This window comes from Oxyura jamaicensis, chromosome 2 (assembly GCF_011077185.1).
Source record: "Oxyura jamaicensis isolate SHBP4307 breed ruddy duck chromosome 2, BPBGC_Ojam_1.0, whole genome shotgun sequence".
Classification (NCBI taxonomy): domain Eukaryota; kingdom Metazoa; phylum Chordata; class Aves; order Anseriformes; family Anatidae; genus Oxyura; species Oxyura jamaicensis.
In genome coordinates, this window is record NC_048894.1 from 157,789,772 (window position 1) to 157,807,937 (window position 18,166).

Consider the following 18,166-nt stretch of genomic DNA (forward strand, 5'->3'; position numbering starts at 1 on the left):
CCAATATGCTATGCCAAATAGTATCAAGAATACAAATACAGTTTTGCTATGGTATTGGTGAAAGAGACAACGCTCTGGACACAGAGGTGCTTCCAGTACGTACATGGAAGCAGCAATGTCATTTGTACAAAGCACTGAAGAGACCTCATCTGAAAAAATGTATACTATTCTCATACTTCCCACTAACAAAATAAGGAAATCTAATGTAAGTTATCAAAATGCACAGAAAAGTGGGACAAGAAGGGAAACAGAGAGCCTTTCCTACAAAAATAAGATATAAAGTAGCTTGACTAGAAAATCAAAGGAACGAGAAGGATGTGACTGTTCTCCAAGAGGAAGGCTATTCTGTACAAGGGACAGAGTATCAAGAGGAGAGCTAAGTTAAAGAATGCTGCCAGAAGTACCAAACTTGCCATGACAACATTAACATTGAAAATTAAAAGGTTTATAGTCCATAGTTTTTGGAATAGCTTTCCAAAATGAACAGCAATGACATGAAAATAATAGCTGTTAAGATGGAGCTTGATCAGCTTATGAAATAATAACATGACTTTTTAACAGCCACAGCAACTGGATTTTGTAGCTTGATTCCTCACTGTCTAATTCCTATAAATATTCTAACTATTCCCAGACTCCTTTCAAGAAAGCAGTTTCTGGGCAAAGTTGACTGTGCACTGTCTGACAAGGCTTTGTCCAGAAACTTCATGAACACTACCACCACCCCCAGCCAATGTGCACTATCTGATCCACAGTCACGTGTGCTTGCTCTGCTTATGACACGGAGACTTCAGCCTACAGTGGGGTCTTTGTCAGACTATCAGCAATATTGCCCTGCTCACTAGTTATCTCTGACTATCACATAACAAGCAGACGAGATAGCCCTACACTCCTAGCTGTGACACGGTCAGGAAACTCTCAGCCCCACAGCCTGTCCTCTAATACTCCGACATCTATCCCAAAGGGACATCTTTGGCACCAACTACAGAGGCCTAACGAGGATGTGAAGACATGCCAGCCTGCACATACATGCAGGAAGAGGCCTTAGGAAGGATGTAAAAGTACCTGGGTAATGGCTATTCAGTATAAAAGGCAATAAGCAGGAAAGATAATAAATTAAAAAGAGAGATGCACAAACCTAATGAAAAGCAGGTGACAGAGACAAGTCTCAAGACACTCATGGATGGATCATTAAATCAAAAGATAACACTGAAGAAGTGTGACCAAGAACTTGGTAATGAAGATTATCATGGGTTGTTGGAACAGCTCTCAGAGGAAAAAGCAAACTCACTACAGGAAGTTTTAAAAGGGATTGTACGAATGTGCAAAATTTATGATGGGATGTTTAGGGGAAGGATCACACATAGGGAAAGGGAGGGGCCAAGGAGAGGGGAAGAAAGAGTATGGGAAAACAGAGAAGGTAGAGAATAAGAGAGACTGATCACAGGCAAGCAAGCTGCTGGACAGTATGCTTGTGTGGGCAAGCCCTGTGCCTGATCGCCACAGTCTGCTCTACCTTTTTATCATATCCTGTTCTTATTTACTGTGTGAATTTGTTCTTCATTCTGCATACATACTAGCGCAAGACCCACTAGTAAAACTCATGGTGAACTAGCCAGCAAGTAGGAATCCAGTATTTGGAAAAACCCAGCAGCTGGCCCAGAGACTGAATAAAAGGCTCAGTCTGACCAAAGAGCTTTGAAGAACTTGATGTTTGGGCCAGAACTGAAGAGACCTGCAAATGTGAATTTGCATGGTGGTTAAGTGAAGGAGTGCACATGTATGTTCCACAATCAAACCTTAAACCTGATTAGCCATTGGGTAGAAACAGGGTTAAGCCATTTGTGTTGTTCATGCCCTGTGAGAACCATTCATCTGTATACGGAAGCCTGAAAAAGTACTTCCTCCTTTCCTGTCCGTGCAAATCCATGGCCAGTTGTGCCTGTAGGACTGGACCTGGGAATGGGGAAAAGCAGCTGCCTCACATCTAGTGGACTGGTAAGGAAGGATCCTCTTAGGTCCTCCTGTCTGAGGGACGCAGCAATTTTTAATGAAGATGACATGCAGATGCAGCTTGGCCCTTGGGCTTTTATCACCAGATGAAGGCCTTACATGCTTCACAGAGAGACCTGCAGTAGCAGCATGCACTCTTGACTTCATACATTCCACTCTGAAAAGTGAGCTCTGTTATTCTTCTACCACTGATGAGAATGAACAGAGCACAAGTATACAACAGTACTTCCCCAGACTCCAATGAATGAGGTATGAAGAACTCCCTGAGTCAGAGGTATGTCATATACAACAGCTCATGAGCTTCTCTGTTGCCTGGCAATCATGATACCTTCTCAGCTCTTGGACAGCTAGTTTTCAGTGGCCCTTAACAAGAGAACAAGGGCAACAGGAGCAGTTGAGCTATCAGAATGCACAGAGGAAGGGAGAGTATCATCTGTCCATGCCACAGGGAGCTATAGATCTCTAGCAAATTTCTTAGTGATCAGACTGCTCTTTAGGACCCTCACATATCACTTGGTACTACTACTGTTCTCAGTCTCCCCCAGATTAAGTATTCTTCCTTCTACTCCCAGTTCTACCCCCCCAAAACAGCTGCCCTTAAGCCACTGCTCCCAGTCCTGCACCCTCCCTGCTAGATTCCCATCCAATGACTCAAACTCTCCAACATTCCCCCATGCAGCTCCCTGTCCCATTTGCTTTCTGCTCCATCTTCCATTACCAAGATGACTCTCAAAATGTCTGTCACAATTGTGTCAGAGTGCTATTCATAAGAGACACTAGAATATGAGGAAGGCTGGAGAATTAGTAATCAATCACCGGTGAGTTTTGTGGGGTGTTAACTTTGAAGAGAGATCTAGGCTGGGCTCTTCAATCCATGTACTCAAAGCTCCCTGAAGAATGTAAAAGGAGCTATCCTGGTCCTTCCCTGTAGAGAAGTCCGGGATGATATAGAGCACAGGGGAAGAATATGAAGCTGTGCTGTATTTCTTCTCCCAAGAAAACAAAAAATCTTTGGCAAAGTGATACAGAAGCATGACTAGGAGACCATGGCTTTGGAAAACAGGCTTCTGCCTGCTGGACCTATGAAACCACCTGTATCTTAACCAGGGCCCTCTTGCTTTCCCCGTAGGGAACACAAGCAACCTACACAGCATATACTGTGCATCATCATGGCCTGAAAAGCCTTCCAATAAAAATGGGCCATCAGTGCTTCAGAAGAGTTGTGGTAAAGACAGAATTTGTGTGATGCTGTGTGGGCACTGTTTTGAAGTGAACAGGCACTCCTTCAACATCCAGTTTCACTGGGCCAAGGCGGTTCCACAGATCTGACCTAGCAGCAGATTTGGCCAGAGACAGGGCAAAACTCACACAGCTTGTGCATGAGTCTCTTAGAATTAGCAGAACATCTCAAGGACAGCTATCACCAAGAAGATACGAGAGGCCTCAGGATTTAACACTACCACCACCATGTGGATATTGTGAACCCCACAAGCAGGACAGGCAGAATAGCAGTTGCTACCAGGAGGCACACCTGCTGGAGTTGCTACAGTTAGACACTTGCTGGAAGGTGCAGAAGTTATGTGAATAGTCTAGACTAGGTAAGGATTCTCCTGAAAGACAACAATTTGTACCTGATTTCTTAAGTGATCACAAGATTTGAGCTGTAACTGACACTCAACACCACAGCTTTTATGACTGCACAGGAAATATCCTTGAGAGCAGAGACCATGCTCATGGATATATTCCTTACCTATGCAATAACACTGCACATATTGTTGCAGCAAGGTGTGTCAGAGGACTAAGGACAGCAAAACCTTCATCCACATCAAAATCTAACAGTGCTCCTGAGTTCTGTAAGCCTTGGGCTCATAAAAAGCAGTCTGAAGACACTGCAAGCTATTACTAGGGAATTAGATCTGCTTTCCTATGAAGATGCTCATGGGTATAAATATAGCTGCTTATGGAGGGGTAAATGGGGTTTGACTTCTGACTCCATTCTGAGATGCGTTTCCTTCTTGCCACAGGTAGAGCCAATTAACACCACATGACGGTCTGTGTGCCTGTAATCACGCCTCTCAGCCATGCTTCTGTACCAGTGGAGCATCAAAAGATGAGCAAAACCAAAATAATTCAGGCTATGGGGAGGGACTCTTTTATCAGGGAGTGTAGTGATAGGAGAAAGGGTAACTGCTTTAAACTAAAAGAGGGTATTTGGATTAGATATTAGGAAGAAATTCTTCATGATGAGTGAGGATGGTGAGGCAGTGGAACAGGTTTCCCAGAGAAGTTGTGGATGCCCCCATCCCTGGAAGTGCTCAAGGCTGGGCTGGATGGGGCTTTGGGCAACCTGATCCAGTGAAAGGAGACCCTGCCCATGGCGGGGGGGGGTGGAACTAGGTGGTCTTTAAGGTCTCTTCCAACCGTCCAAACCATTCTATGATTCTGCTATTCTGTCTGGCAACAGTTGGGGTCAATGCTTGATTTTTAGGGGGGGGGGGGGGGCCCGGGGGGCCAGCTAGCAAGGACAGAGAGATGCTGTACCATGGTGTTCAAGTCTCTTGTCAAGATATACCTATCAGATCTGGGCTAAAGCTCCACTAAAATTTTGTGCCAGAGCAAATACAACACAGCCCCCAGCCTAGGGTTAGAGCAGACAGAAGCCAGCACTGACAAGGCTGTATCAGTGTTTACTCACACCAGCTCTGTGGTAACACATGCTCTTACCACAACAGCTGGATCAGAAACCCACCACCAGCACCAGGATGCAGGAGCTTTCACTTGGAGGCAGCATGCGAGCTTGGGAAGAGGGTCAGGAGACTCAGCAGACTCTCCCCCACAGGAGGGAGAGGAGGTGACACATTAGGCAGACTTGAGGTTAGAGGCAGCAGTGAGATCCATATCACTGGCACAAACAGGAAGGGAAACCAGGGGCAGAGTTTGAAATGAAAGCAGGGGGAAGCACTCCAATGTGCCCGGCCCAGCTCCACACTGCGGTCAGGCAGCCTCCCTCCTCTTCAGCCTATACTGACCCCTGCCACCTGGCAGGGAGCAGCTGTCAGCTGCGCCTCAGAACGTCCCTTCCCACACATCCTGCTATGGCACAGCTCTACAAGGCTCTGGGGGGACACCAGGCTAGGGCAGTGCTGTCAGACCACCAATATTACCTCTCTCCAGTACATCCCTGACTACTGCGTACTGTCCCTGTGGGAACGTGCTCACATGCTGCACTCAGGGAAAGGAAGAGACATTAACTATACCCACTGCCAGTCACAGGCTGCTAAAAAACAGGGAGAGAACCAGCAATATTAAGTGCTCTCACAGAAGACCAAGGAGATGAAAAAAGACTCTCAAAATCCAGTTTCAAAGACAGGAAAACGTCTCCTGTCTGAGGAAGGGCAGGGAGCTGCATTTGTGCCTGCTGTCCCAAGAGCAGCGAGTCAGACCCCTTCCAGACCCTCCTGCCCTTCCCTGCATACCCGCACTCACCGAGATGACCCGGTCTCCTACATGCAGGATCCCGTCCCGATGGGCTGCACCACCCTCTGCAATTCGTGAGATAAAGATCCCCTGAAAGACAACCAGAAAGGTCAGAGTAGCCTTGTACCTCCCCTCACCAGCGCTTTGCTTTCCAGAATTGCTCCCTGACACCAGGCAGGTCTCAGCTCTTTCCCCTTTGCAGAGCCCTCCCCTGCCCTGGCACTTCCCCTTCATTCCTCACTCAGTACAAACCCTCTTCTGCTTCGGGAACCACCTGCAGCAAATTCTTCATGTGGCCAAGAGCCCAGAATATGTCAAGAGGACACTGGCAGGATTAAATGTCACTGGCAGGGATTGTGAGCCTCAGCCCCACCTCCTTTTGAACTTCTCTCTTTCCCTGACTTAAGAGTAGACTCTGGCTCTCAGTGAGACACAGACTGCCTGGCTCAGCAGCTCAGAGTTCCTGGGCAGAGTTCCTATGCTGCCTCAAGCAGACCCCGTGCTGCTCCCTCATGCAGTGCCGAGAGTTGGGATTGAGCATCTTCCCTCCCAAGGAATCATTACTAACCGTGTCACCAGCCCGGTAGGGTGTGGAACCTTTGCCACCAGCAATGCTGAAGCCCAGACCCTTCTCATTGCGCATAAGGCAGGTGGAGTATCTCTCTGTGGGAGGTGTCCCCTCAGGCCGCTCTGGGAAGCGTAGGCCACCTCGCCTCTCACGAGGGCTGTAGTCATCCTCAGGGCGAAGCGGTGTGACGGTGATGGCATTCTCTGGCTCCACCATCCGCTCCCGCAGGACTGTCATGGAGACAGAGCTTCCCGATCCACGCAGAGCTTCTACTGCCACATGATGCTCAGCACAATGCAAGGATACGCCATTTACCTGGGGACAAAAAGAGCCAGGCACAACTCTCCCTTTGTGGGGAGATCTTCCAACAGCCTACAAAGACAGCTCCAGTCTTAGCAGTCAGCATCCAACAAAAACACAGCTCATCTCCTAGCGCTGCAACCCTGTTCCAAGAGGGACACGACAGACCTGCTACCCCACAAGGTAGCTTCCCTGTACTCACAAAGCACATGCTGCCTAAATACATAATACAATGGCGAGTGGGTAGGGCTCAAAGGGTTGTACTGAATGGGGTAAAATCATCCTGGCAGCCAGTCACTAGTGGGGTTCCACAGGGCTCCATTTTAGGGCCAGATCCTTTTAATGTTTTTATAAACGATCTGGATGCAGGATTCAAATGCATACTAAGCAAGTTTGTAGACAACATTGAATTAGGAGGAACTGTTGACTCCCTTGAGGGTAGAGAGGCCTTGCAGAGAGGACAAATCTGGACAAATTAGAAGGCTGGACAGTCACCAACTGCAAGAAATTCAGCAAAAGCAAGTGCTGGATTCTGCACCTGAGATGGGGCAATCCTGCACATATGCACAGACTTTGGGATGAGAGGCTGGAGAGCAGCCCCACAGGAATAGATCTGGGGGTTCTGGTTGACAGCAAGTTGAGTATGAGTCAACAGTGTGCCCTGGCAGCCAAAAGGGCCAATTGATCCTGAGGTGCATCAGGCATGGCATTACTAGCCAACTGAGGGAAGTGATTGTCTTACTCTACTCTGAGGTAGTGCAGTGTCACCTTGAGTACTATGTACAGTTTTGGGTGCCACAATATAAGAAGGGCATAAAACTATGAGAGAGTGTCCAAATGAGGGTGATGCATCTGGAGGGGAAGACGTATGAGGAGCAGCTGAAGTCACTTGGATTGTTCAGCCCCGAGAAGAGACTGAGGGGAGATCTCACGGCAGCCTGCAGCTCCCTCACAAGGGGAGCAGAGGTGCAGGCACTGAGCACTGGTGACAGCAACAGGACCGAGGGAACGGCATGGAGCTGTGACAGGAGAGGTTCAGGCTGGATATTAGGAACAGGCTCTTCACTGAGAGGGTGGCTGGGCACTGCAACAGATTCCCCAGGGACATGGTCACGGCCCCAAGCCTGCTCGAGTTTAAGAAGCTTTGAACAATGCTCTCAGAAATATGGTTTGATTTTTTGGTGCTCCTGGGTGGACCCAGGAGCTGGACTTGATGATCCTTGTGGGTCCCTTCCAACTCAGGATTTACTATGGTTCTGCAATATGTCTCCAAGGTAGCCCCTGCCAAGCACAGGAAAGGCCCTTTCTGTGAAGGGGAATTCTCTTCCACAGGAAGCCTCATCCTCCCCATCACCTCTACCATCCCCACAAAGCAGCAAACCCCAGGCAGCTAACTAAAAGATAAATGGCAATGTTAATTAAACAACCTACTCTTTGAGCTAGGGGGGATTTTGTTTTCTCCTTGCGCAGCTCCTGATGCTTAATTTGGCTTACAGACTAGTGAAATGCACTTATGTATCAACCCACACTTCTCCATCCACTCTCTAGTCATTAGAAATATTAGCTAGGTTCTTACCTCCAGAAGCTTGTCCCCAACACGAACCCCTGCACGAGCTGCAGGTCCCTCTTCTGACACACGGGAAATAAAGATGCCCTGGAAAAACACTCTATGTTAAAAGAAGTGGAGTCCATTCCTCAACCATGTAAAGTGTGGAAGGAAAGTAATCCACCCCATTCAACTTAAGGGAAAGGGGAAAATCTCATGCCAATCCCATACCCTGGCTGTGGGGACAAGACACCCACATCACTCCGTTCAGGAGTTGGTGGAAAGGGGAAAAAAAATTCCCGTTCCAGGGCTACCCCACAGGTGACAAAAAGGAAAAGGGAAGGAAACAGTAATCCTTTTCCAGTAGGATGAGAGCAACACAGCTGATGCTATCACGTGTGGAAGACAACCCTGTTCTTTTCTCCTTTTGAGTTCTGTAGGTCAGGACACAAGTGGGAAAGAAACTGCTGCTCTTGGCAGTCAGTAGCCTGAATGTTTGAGAAGTTGTGCTCCAGCCCCCTGCTCCTTGGCAGGTCAAGGTTTGCTCTCCACCTTGCTCTGTGAAAGCCCAGTCCAACCACCACAAAGCTCCTACATATGGAAATCCAATGTCCATCTACAGAGAACTAGTCTGAAAAGTGGGTGCTTTGATAATTATGCAGTCCAAGGTCTTACCTCATCGTCACCCTTATAGGGGGTGGAGCCCTTGCCCCCTGCGATGCTGATGCCCAGCCCCCCTGTCTGCCGCACGATAGTCAATGTCAACTGGAAGCAGAATGAACACAGGTTAGAGGTCAGTGTAGGCATGGAAGATGCCAAAAACATCTTGAAGAGCAAGAGATGGCTACTTAAGAGAATAAGCACAAGAGTATAGACTTTATCTGCATGCATCTGCTCATGTATTTGTGTATGCTGTGGTGTTGATGCCTCAAAGGGACCGAAGTCGCAATACATATAAACAAACCAGTTTTCACAGTTGAGTTCTGAACTATATCTCAAGACCAAGATTTAGTTTGCCTGTATTGAACACACTGGAATTAGATGTCCACCACAAAGTAAACTGAGAAAGAGTGGAATAGGACTGGATAAGAAAACAGGGACAGTGTTCATATCACAGCCCAGATCTACCACATAGTTCTATTTGGGGTGCAATTCCGTACAGCTGCTGGGAGATTAAGCATCACCCTAATGTAACATGCAGTAACAAGAATGGCACATGTTCCAGAATACACTGGGACAGATACTTGGCTTTACTCTGTTGATGGAAATCAGTGTGTGTTTCTGGAAAAGCCATCTGTCTTGTTCAGTGGCTCCTTCCTTTTCTCCCCTCTGCATGTGCAGCCTCAGGATCGTAGCTGTGCAATCCAGAGGCCTCTTCTTCCTATCTCCCATTTCCATGTACCAAATTAAGGCCCCTTCCAATAGTAACACTCTCCTCAGACTTGAACTGAAATTGCCTATATTCAGGACACTAGCATGAACTGTGTTGCCCCAAGTCATGAGAAGGAAGGTAAGGATCATGTGGCAGGAAACGGAAAGGAATGGGATAGGCAGGGCTCCCTCGGGGATCTGTCAGGGCCAAGGACCAAGGAGCTGTTGATGCAAGTGATGGAAATGTACACAGACTTCTGGAGAGAACAACCAAATTTACTGTCCTCCAGATGTCACTTCTCTGGAAACAAAGTCCAGAACAGAGAGCGGCTGCTGCAGAGGTTTCTAGCTTCAACATCAGATCCACTTGGCTTTGGCCAGGCCACAAAGCAGTCAACAAAGGAAGCAGCAGAGTCCTTCCTTAATGCCCTCCCTTCAAATTTTTCTTCATTTTCTACAGTGACAAAAGCAACAGCTTGTGGGGCCTTCACATTCTACTAAGATCAAAACCCCCAGGAAACGCAGAATTAGACTGAAGTTCTTTGCCATTTCCTTTGTGCCCAGTTAATGGTGTAGTAGAAAGGTGCTGGAATCTTCACATATGCTAACCCTGGATTATAGACAGACCGTACATACATTGTCTGTAGTGCAAGACCTAGAGACTGAGTTAATTAAATCCAAGTACTGAAAGACATGGATTATTCAGATGAGACAAAAATGTGGTGGGCATAAAATAACATTGTGTATCATTGATGTACTTAAAAACTGCTTATACATTAAATAAAATCTTGTGTGAAAAAGTCTATTAGGATCTAAGTGAAAATACTTTATTCTCCAGTCTCACTGGATTTTGATAATGCTTTTATCCAATTTGATTTAAAATTGTCAATTTGTCTACAGAAAACTTGGTTCCCATATGTAGATTAGAGAGAATTCTAATAACAGGAACCAGGTATTTCTGAGTAAAATAGCTGATGATTTTGCTCAGTGACTGAATATGACGAGATTGCTGTTTTTGACTTGCTTTTGACAACGAACAAGGAATATATGATGTCACTGGTTGAAGTCACTTTCAGTTTCATGCTAAGTTGATTGTTGAAACTAACTGAAAGATAAACTACAAAACAACGGATTTCACAAATTCACAGAAACCAGACCAAAAATATCAGGAAATCTGCTAAAGTCAACTGTGCTGAGGGTTAAGAACCACAGGTCTATCAATGTAAATTGAAAAAAAAAAAAAAACACCAATGAGGAACCAAGTGTAACTAACTTTAAAGACACTGCTGGAACAACAGCAAATGGGGTTGCATGGGACCAAAATATATTTAGGCTAGAAAGAAGATTTCCAACTCCCAAAGCACGTAAGTTCTCCCATAAAATATTGTAGTAAGAAACCAAACTGGTGAATGTTTGTTTGAAGTCTATGGAAAGACTATGAAATTAATATGTACCTGACAAAAAAGAAACCTTACAAAAAAAGGTTCAAGTAGCCTATACGTGTCTTTTAGTTTTACATTCAGTGCCAAGAAGGTGATGAAGGGAAGATGTGTGAAGAGCAGCTGAAATCACTTAGTTTGTTCAGCGCAGGTAAGAGGAGGCTGAGGGTAGGCCTCATGGCAGCCTGCAGCTCCCTCACGAGGGAAGCAGAGGGGCAGGCGCTGAGCTCTTCTCTCTGGTGACAGTGACAGAACCTGAGGGAATGGCATGGAGCTGGGACAGGGGAGGGTCAGGCTGAATATTAGGAACAAGTTCTTAACTGAGAGAGTGGTTGGGCTCTGGAACAGGTTCCCCAGGGACATGATCATGGCCCCAAGCCTGCTGGAGATTGAGAAGCCTTTGGACAATGCTATCTATCACACATATGGTCTGACTTCTGGGTGCTCCTGTGTAGAGCCAGGAATTGGACTTGATGATCCTTGTGGGTTCTTCCTAAGTTTGGATATTCTATGACTTTATTTCATACAATGACCAAGACACTGCTTTTTGCACTGAAATACTAAATTATGCCTTCCCAAAAGTGTAATTAACCTAGAGCTGCTTTGACTTTCATTCAAAAAAGCATTTGTCCTAACAGCAGGGGATGGCACTGCTACCACCCCTGCACACTCCTGTCAATGACTTTTCTGTGCACTTATTTCTCTTCTTGCATTTATGCTCTTAGAACCACAGATCCACCCACCGCCCAACAGCGGTTCATCTCAGATTTAACAACAGATCCGTGATATTCCCCACCTAGAAGCATGCTGCACATCTGATTCTAGTTCCTTACAGCAGCAGAACAGGCAAACGTTCATTAAGTGGGCAACATGTCTGGTGTTTCTTCCTAGATCCTCCCAGACAGGCAAGCATGCATGCCCTCAGTGGAAATGTGCTGCTCGGACAGGAGTAAAGTGGGAAAATGGCAAAGGCCACCACTTCAGCCTAAAGTTGGCATTTCCTTGAACTGGAGACTAGGAAAAAAAATTATCATACTGATTGCACCAAAGTAATAACCAACAGTTACACTTCCCTCCCCTCTTCTCTACCTCCCTCAGTCTCATCTGTGTTTCTGTCTCTAAGTCTCTGGGGAACACACTTAAACAAAGGCAAGAGTTGGTAGGGCTGATCGATAGGGCTTTGAACTAGATTTGAAGGACGAAAGGGACAAAACTGGGCCTACCAATGATAAGCTATGGGACTGCATGCCAAAAACTGAGGGACTGCGTGCTAGCAAGACCCTTCAGTCTGCCCCATGAGGGGCTAGGTTCAATGAAACACATCTGAAATGTTTCTACACAAATGCACACAGCATGAGAAACAAGCAAGAGGAGCTAGAAGCCCTGGTCCAGTTCCAGAGCTATGACATCATTGTCATAAGTGAAACCTGTTGGGAAGAGGTCTGTGACTGGTGTGTTACAATGGACAGTTACAGGCTCTTCAGAAAGAATAGGCAGGGCAGGCAAAGCAGGAGGGTGGCACTCTACGTAATGCAGGCACTGGAATATACAGAGCTTGTGGTTGGCAACAATGCAGTTGATAGGCTCTGGGTAGGGATTAACAGACAAACAAATATAACGATGTCATTGCAGGAGTCTACTGCAGAGCACCTGGCCAGGATGACAGTGACACTGATGAATTACTCCTTAAGGAACTGAGAGAGACTTCTAGATCAGCTGTCCTTGTCCTTATGGGGGACTTCAGGACTTCAACCTGCCAGATGTCAACTGGGAATATCACATAGCTGAGACAAAGAGGTCCAGGAGATTCCTGAAGCATCTTGATGGGCTGAAGTTGTGCCGGGGAGGTTTAGGTTGGATATTCATAAGAACTTCTTTACTGAAAAGGTTAGGCATTGGAATGGGCTGCCCAGGGAAGTGGCTGAGTCACCACCCCTGGAGGTCTTTAAAAGACGTTTAGATGTAGAGCTTAGTGATATGGTTTAGTGGAGGACTTGTTAGTGTTAGGTCAGAGGTTGGACTAGGTGATCTTGGAGGTCTCTTCCAACCTAGATGATTCTGTGATTGATGATAACTTAGTACTTGTACTAAGGAAAGTACAAGACTAGGAAAGGTACCCTCTAGGACCTGTTGCTTGTAAACAGGGAGGGTCTTATGAGTGAAGTGGCAATAGGTGGTCACCTTGGCCATAGTGACCACAAAGTAGCCACGAGTTTAAAATCTTTGGCAATAGGAGGAAAACTGCCACCAAACTTCAACCTTGGACCAGGGGAAAGCAGACTTCAGACAGCTCAGGGAACTAGTTAGTGAGGTCCCCTGGAAAGTGCTTTTAAACACACTGGCATCCAACATTACTGGTCATTTTTTAAGTACCACCTCCTAAGAGCACAGGAACAGGGAATTCTAAAATCTTGGAAGTCAAGCAGGAGGGGCAGGCTGGCCTGGCTGAGTAGGGATCTTCTTCAAGTGCTTACGCAGAAAAAGAAAGCATACGGTCACTGAAAACAAGGTTGGGTGACATGAGAGAACTATGCAGAATTACTGAATGGTTGAGGTTGGAAGGGACCTTTGGAGATCATCTAGTTCAACTCCATTGCTGAGCATCATCACCTAGGGCACATTACACAGGATTGCGCTCAGGCAAGTTTTGAGTATCTCCTAAGAAGGATGCTCCACAACCTCTCTGAGCAACCTGTTCCAGTGCTCTGTTCACCCTTATAGTAATGTTTCCTCATATTCAGCCAGAACTTCCTGTGTTTCAGTTTGTGTCCGTTGCATCTTGTCTTGTCACTGGGCACCACTGAAACCTCTTGACATACTCCCTTCAGATAGTTGATAGTTGTACGCATTGATCAGATCCCCTCCTCAGTTTCCTCTTCTCCAGGCTAAGCAGGCCCAGCTCCTTCAGCCTGTCCTCGTACAATAGGTGCTCCAGTCCCCTAATCGTTTTCGTAGCCCTCCTGGACTCACTCCAGGAGCTCCATGTTCCTCTTGTACTGGGGAGCCCAGAACTGGACACAATACTCCAGGAGAGGTGTCACCAGCGCTAAGTAGAAGGGCAGGATCACCTCCCTTGACCTGCTGGCAACACTCTTCCTAATGTACCCCAGGATACTGTTGGCCTTCTTGGCCACAAGGGCACATTGCTGGCTCATGGTTAACCTGCTGTCCACCAGGACTCCCAAGTTCTTCTCTGCAGGGCTGCTCTCCAGCAGGTCAGCTCCCAGCCTTTACAGGTGCATGGGGTTATTCTGCCCGAGGTGCAGGACCCTGCATTTGCCTTTGATGAAATTCATGAGGTCCCTTACTGCCCAGTGCTCCAGCTTGTCCAGGTATGGATGGCAGCACAGCCCTCTAAGGGGTTACAGAGGTTCTGCTCACCTTTGTAGGGAGATAATTTGTGCGGGCAAGGGTCAATTAGAGTTGAAGCTGGAGAGCACTGTGTGGGACAATAAAAAAGGCTTTTTAAAGTATGTTAACAGGAAAAGGAGGACCAGAGCAAACATTGGTCTGATACCTGATGAGGATGGTCACCTAACAAACAGGGACATAGACAAAGCAGAGAGGTTTAATGCATTTTTCACCTCTGTCTTCAACACCAGTGATGGGCTCTGGGACCCCAGCAGCCCTGAATGGGAGGACCGTGACTGCAGGAACGACTGGGTTTACACCCAGTCAACCCCAAACTTGTGCAGGATTTGCTGCTCCACCTGGGTGCATATAAGTCCATGGGGCCTGATGGGATTAATCCCAGGGTACTGCGAGAGCTGGCTGATGTCATTACAGGACCTCTCTCAATTATTTTTAATGGTCTTAAGAATCTGGAGAGGTCCCAATTGACTGGAAGCTGGAAAATGTGGTCCCAGTTTTCAAGAAAGGCAAGAAAGAAGACCCTGGCAATTACAGGCCTGTCAGTCTCACATCCCAGTGCCTGGTAAAATTATGGAAGATTATTCTAGGAGTTACTGAAAAACACCTGAAGGACAACAGACAGTGGTTGTAGCCAACATGAATTCACAAATTATTTTCCTTTTACGATAAGATCACCCATCCAGATGACCAAAGGAAGCTGGTCAATGTAATCTTTCTGGATTTCAGTAAAGCTTTCAATACTGTTTCTCACAGTATCCTTCTGGACAAAATGACCAGAATACAGTTAGATAAGAGCATAATAAGATGGGCGAACAATTGGCTGATGGGTTAGGCCCAAAGGGTTCTTGTAAATGAGGTCACAATGGGATGGCAACTTGTCAGTAGTGGGGCTCCCCAGGGCTCTGTTTTAGGATGATTCTTCAATCTCTTCAATGTTTTCATAAACAATTTGGATGTAGGACCTGAAGGTTTTTTGAGCAAGGTCACTGACGATACAAAATGGGGTGGAGCTGTTGACTCTGTCAAGGGTGGTGAGACCTTGCAAAGAGATCACAGAATCATAGAATATCCTGAGTTGGAAGGGCCCCAGAAGGATCATTGAGTCCAACTTCTGGTTCCACACAGGTCTACCCAAAAATCAGAATTCAGACCACATCTCTGAGAGTATAGTCTAAACACTTCTGAAACTCCAACAGACTTGGTGCTGTGACTACGTATTTGTCCAGATCGTAGATTAGAGAGCTAGGCAGTCACCAACAATATGAAGTTTAATAAGAGCAAGCGCTGGGTCCTGCAGCTGGGAAGGGGCAGCCCTGGCTATACACACAGACTGAGGACATGATGTAGGACAGCAACTGCACAGGAAGAGATCTGGGGCTTTTGGTTGACAACAAGCTGAAAACAATATGAGCCAGCAGTGTGCTCTGGCAGCCAGGAGGGCCAACCGTATCCTGGGATGCATCAAGCACGGCATTGCTAGCCAGTCAAGGGAAGAGATTGTGCCTTTATACTCTGTGCTGATGTGGCCTCACCTCAAGTACTGTGTGCAGTTTTGGGCACCACAGTATAACAAAGTTATAAAACTGTTAGAGAGTGTCCAAAGGAAGGCTACAAAGATGGTGAAGAGTCTGGAGGGGAAGACACAGGAGGAGTGGCTGAAGTCACTTGGATTGTTCAGCCTGGAGAAGACTGAGGGGAGACCTCACAGTGGTCTACAGTTTCCACACAGGGGGCAGCGGAGGGACTGGTGCTGATCTCTTCTCTCTGATGACCAGCAGTAGGACCCAAGGAAGCGGCTTGAAGCTGTGGCAGGGGCAGTTCAGGCTGGATATTACAAACAGGCTCTTCACTGAGAGGGTGGGCAGGCACTGGAACAGGTTCCCCAGGGACATGGTCATGGCACTGAGCCTGCTGGAATTCAAGAGGCATTTGGGCAATGCTCTCAGACACATGGTCAGATATTTTGGGTGGTTCTTTGGGAACCTAGGAGTTGGACTCAATGATCCTTGTGAATCCCTTCCAACTCGGAATATTCTCTGATTCTAAGGACTGGATCGAGTCTAACCTATTTTTCATAGGTTTTTGATATAGCAATCTTTTAACAGATTCTCTTGATCCTCTGAGATTTTCCAAATTGCACTGAGTAAATGTATACCTTTCTAGAGAAACTTGAAGCATTGCGCATATGGTCAGGCTTACTTTTCTCTAGCAGCCAGGGATATCTGAATATTGCCCAACAGACTTGGAACACCATTTAGTGCTATGTCCTACAAACTGCCAACTAAGAATTTTTGCAACTTGTTCTTGGCAGTTGCACAGCAGATAGAGGCAGAAATCTAGACGTTTACAGGGTTCAGCAGACCAAGTATGGAACTGCTGCTCTTCAGAGCCTGCTGAAAGACCAAGTTGTTCCTCCAGACATACCCACAGGAGTGAGAGTGTAAGGGCTTTATTTCCGGAAGGCAACAAGTTTCTGCATGCATAGACATATTTTTATAGCATGCTATACATTTAGAGGCAGTGTCTGATCCCTGGATTTACTCCACTTGAAACTTTAGATAAGACTGGCTTGTCAACAGTGACTTGGAAAAGGCAAATATTCAAGAAATACTTCTGATCTATATTTAGATAGAAATAAAATGATGCATACATATCATGTAAATCACATTTCACTCCAACAGGAGCTAGAGAATTGATTAAATATCATCAAAATGAATAATCACTTCAAAAATTAGAAGAACTAGATAACCTGTACCCAAGAGTCCTAACAATTGACCAAGGTCTCCAATATACTTACAGAGTACTTATAAAATTCTGGAAACTTGATACCCTGAAATAGCATTTACGTTGTGCTGTTATTACAAGATGATGCCTACAACTACCAGTCAGTCATCCTAGCACCATTTCCAGAAAAGAAACTAGTATGCATGTCCCTTACTGAGCAGACAGAAATAAGATTCACATCAAGCAGCTGAATATTATGAAAATTAGGTCTTTCAAACAAGCAAAAAAACCCTACACCATTATTCCATTTCTTGCCAAGATTCTAAACTTGGCCGACAGATTAATAGTATAAATCTAATTAATAAGCAGGCTTTTGTAAAACATGAAACTTCTTATCACAAGACATTCCCATCGACATCATAGGATGCTGGGTTTAGTTTTTTAGTTTTAGCTTTTACGTTATACAAACCAACTGAAATAAAGAAGAACCATGAAGCAGGGTTCTGCAGAGATCTTTATCAGGCCTGATGTTATTTTGAATCCCTGACAGAAAAAAATGCTAATTGTTCTGTTTGAGAGGAGCAAAGCATCCTTCCAGTATGGGAGAGGATGGGATAGAAATATTTTTTTATCTTTTTCATGGCATTAATGACTTTACAGAAAAACATTATTCCATGCTTGTAGCAACAAAGGAATTAGGGATCACAGAATGGCTTGGGTTGGAAGGGACCTTAAAGAGATCATCCAATTCCAGCCCCTCTGCCATGGGCTGGGACACCTTCCACTAGACCAGATTGCCTTTGGATACCCAATGAATTTTCAGCAGCGGTCTTAAAATAAAACTTTTTAAATGCAAAGTACAGTTAAATTGCACAACTTACTGCCAGTGAATACTGTAGAATAAAAGTGTATCAATGGGATTGGAAAGATGAGACAAATTTATGGACAGCAGCTCCAATGTATCTAGTACAATGGTATGAACAGTTCAGAAATCCTTAATAACATATTACAAGGACCTGGGAAAATACCAGTGAAAGGATCACAATGCCTCACTAAAAACTTCTTAATACCCAAATAAAGACCTGCATACCCACCAACAGAGGTGTCTTTACACAGATATTACATTCAACCCTGTGTCTGTTTCCAGGAACACCCCAGCAAAATAGAAGGTAGTTACGGAAGAGACACATAACAGTTCAGGAGCCAGAGGCACTGACTCACCAGGAAAGATTAGAAGAGCTAAATCTGTCTGGCTTCAGTAAGCAGTAACTCATGAGGACATAGGGACAGGCTGAAAATATCAGTGAGCAAATGGAAGGTAAGACATCACTGCATGAGATGTTGAGAACTAAATTAAAA

General features: G+C 45.8%; 1 protein-coding gene across 1 annotated transcript in view; it reads right to left on the reverse strand.

Moving 5' to 3' along the window:
- SCRIB (scribble planar cell polarity protein) overlaps nucleotides 1-18,166 on the reverse strand; it is a 113,606-nt gene that overhangs the window by 53,601 nt on the left and 41,839 nt on the right. Inside the window, exons 17-20 of the mRNA XM_035318143.1 lie at nucleotides 8,577-8,666; nucleotides 7,932-8,009; nucleotides 6,056-6,370; nucleotides 5,497-5,577 (exon numbers count right to left, since the gene is read on the reverse strand). Coding sequence (XP_035174034.1) covers nucleotides 5,497-5,577; nucleotides 6,056-6,370; nucleotides 7,932-8,009; nucleotides 8,577-8,666 — 564 coding nt within the window. The remainder of the gene's footprint in view (nucleotides 1-5,496; nucleotides 5,578-6,055; nucleotides 6,371-7,931; nucleotides 8,010-8,576; nucleotides 8,667-18,166) is intronic.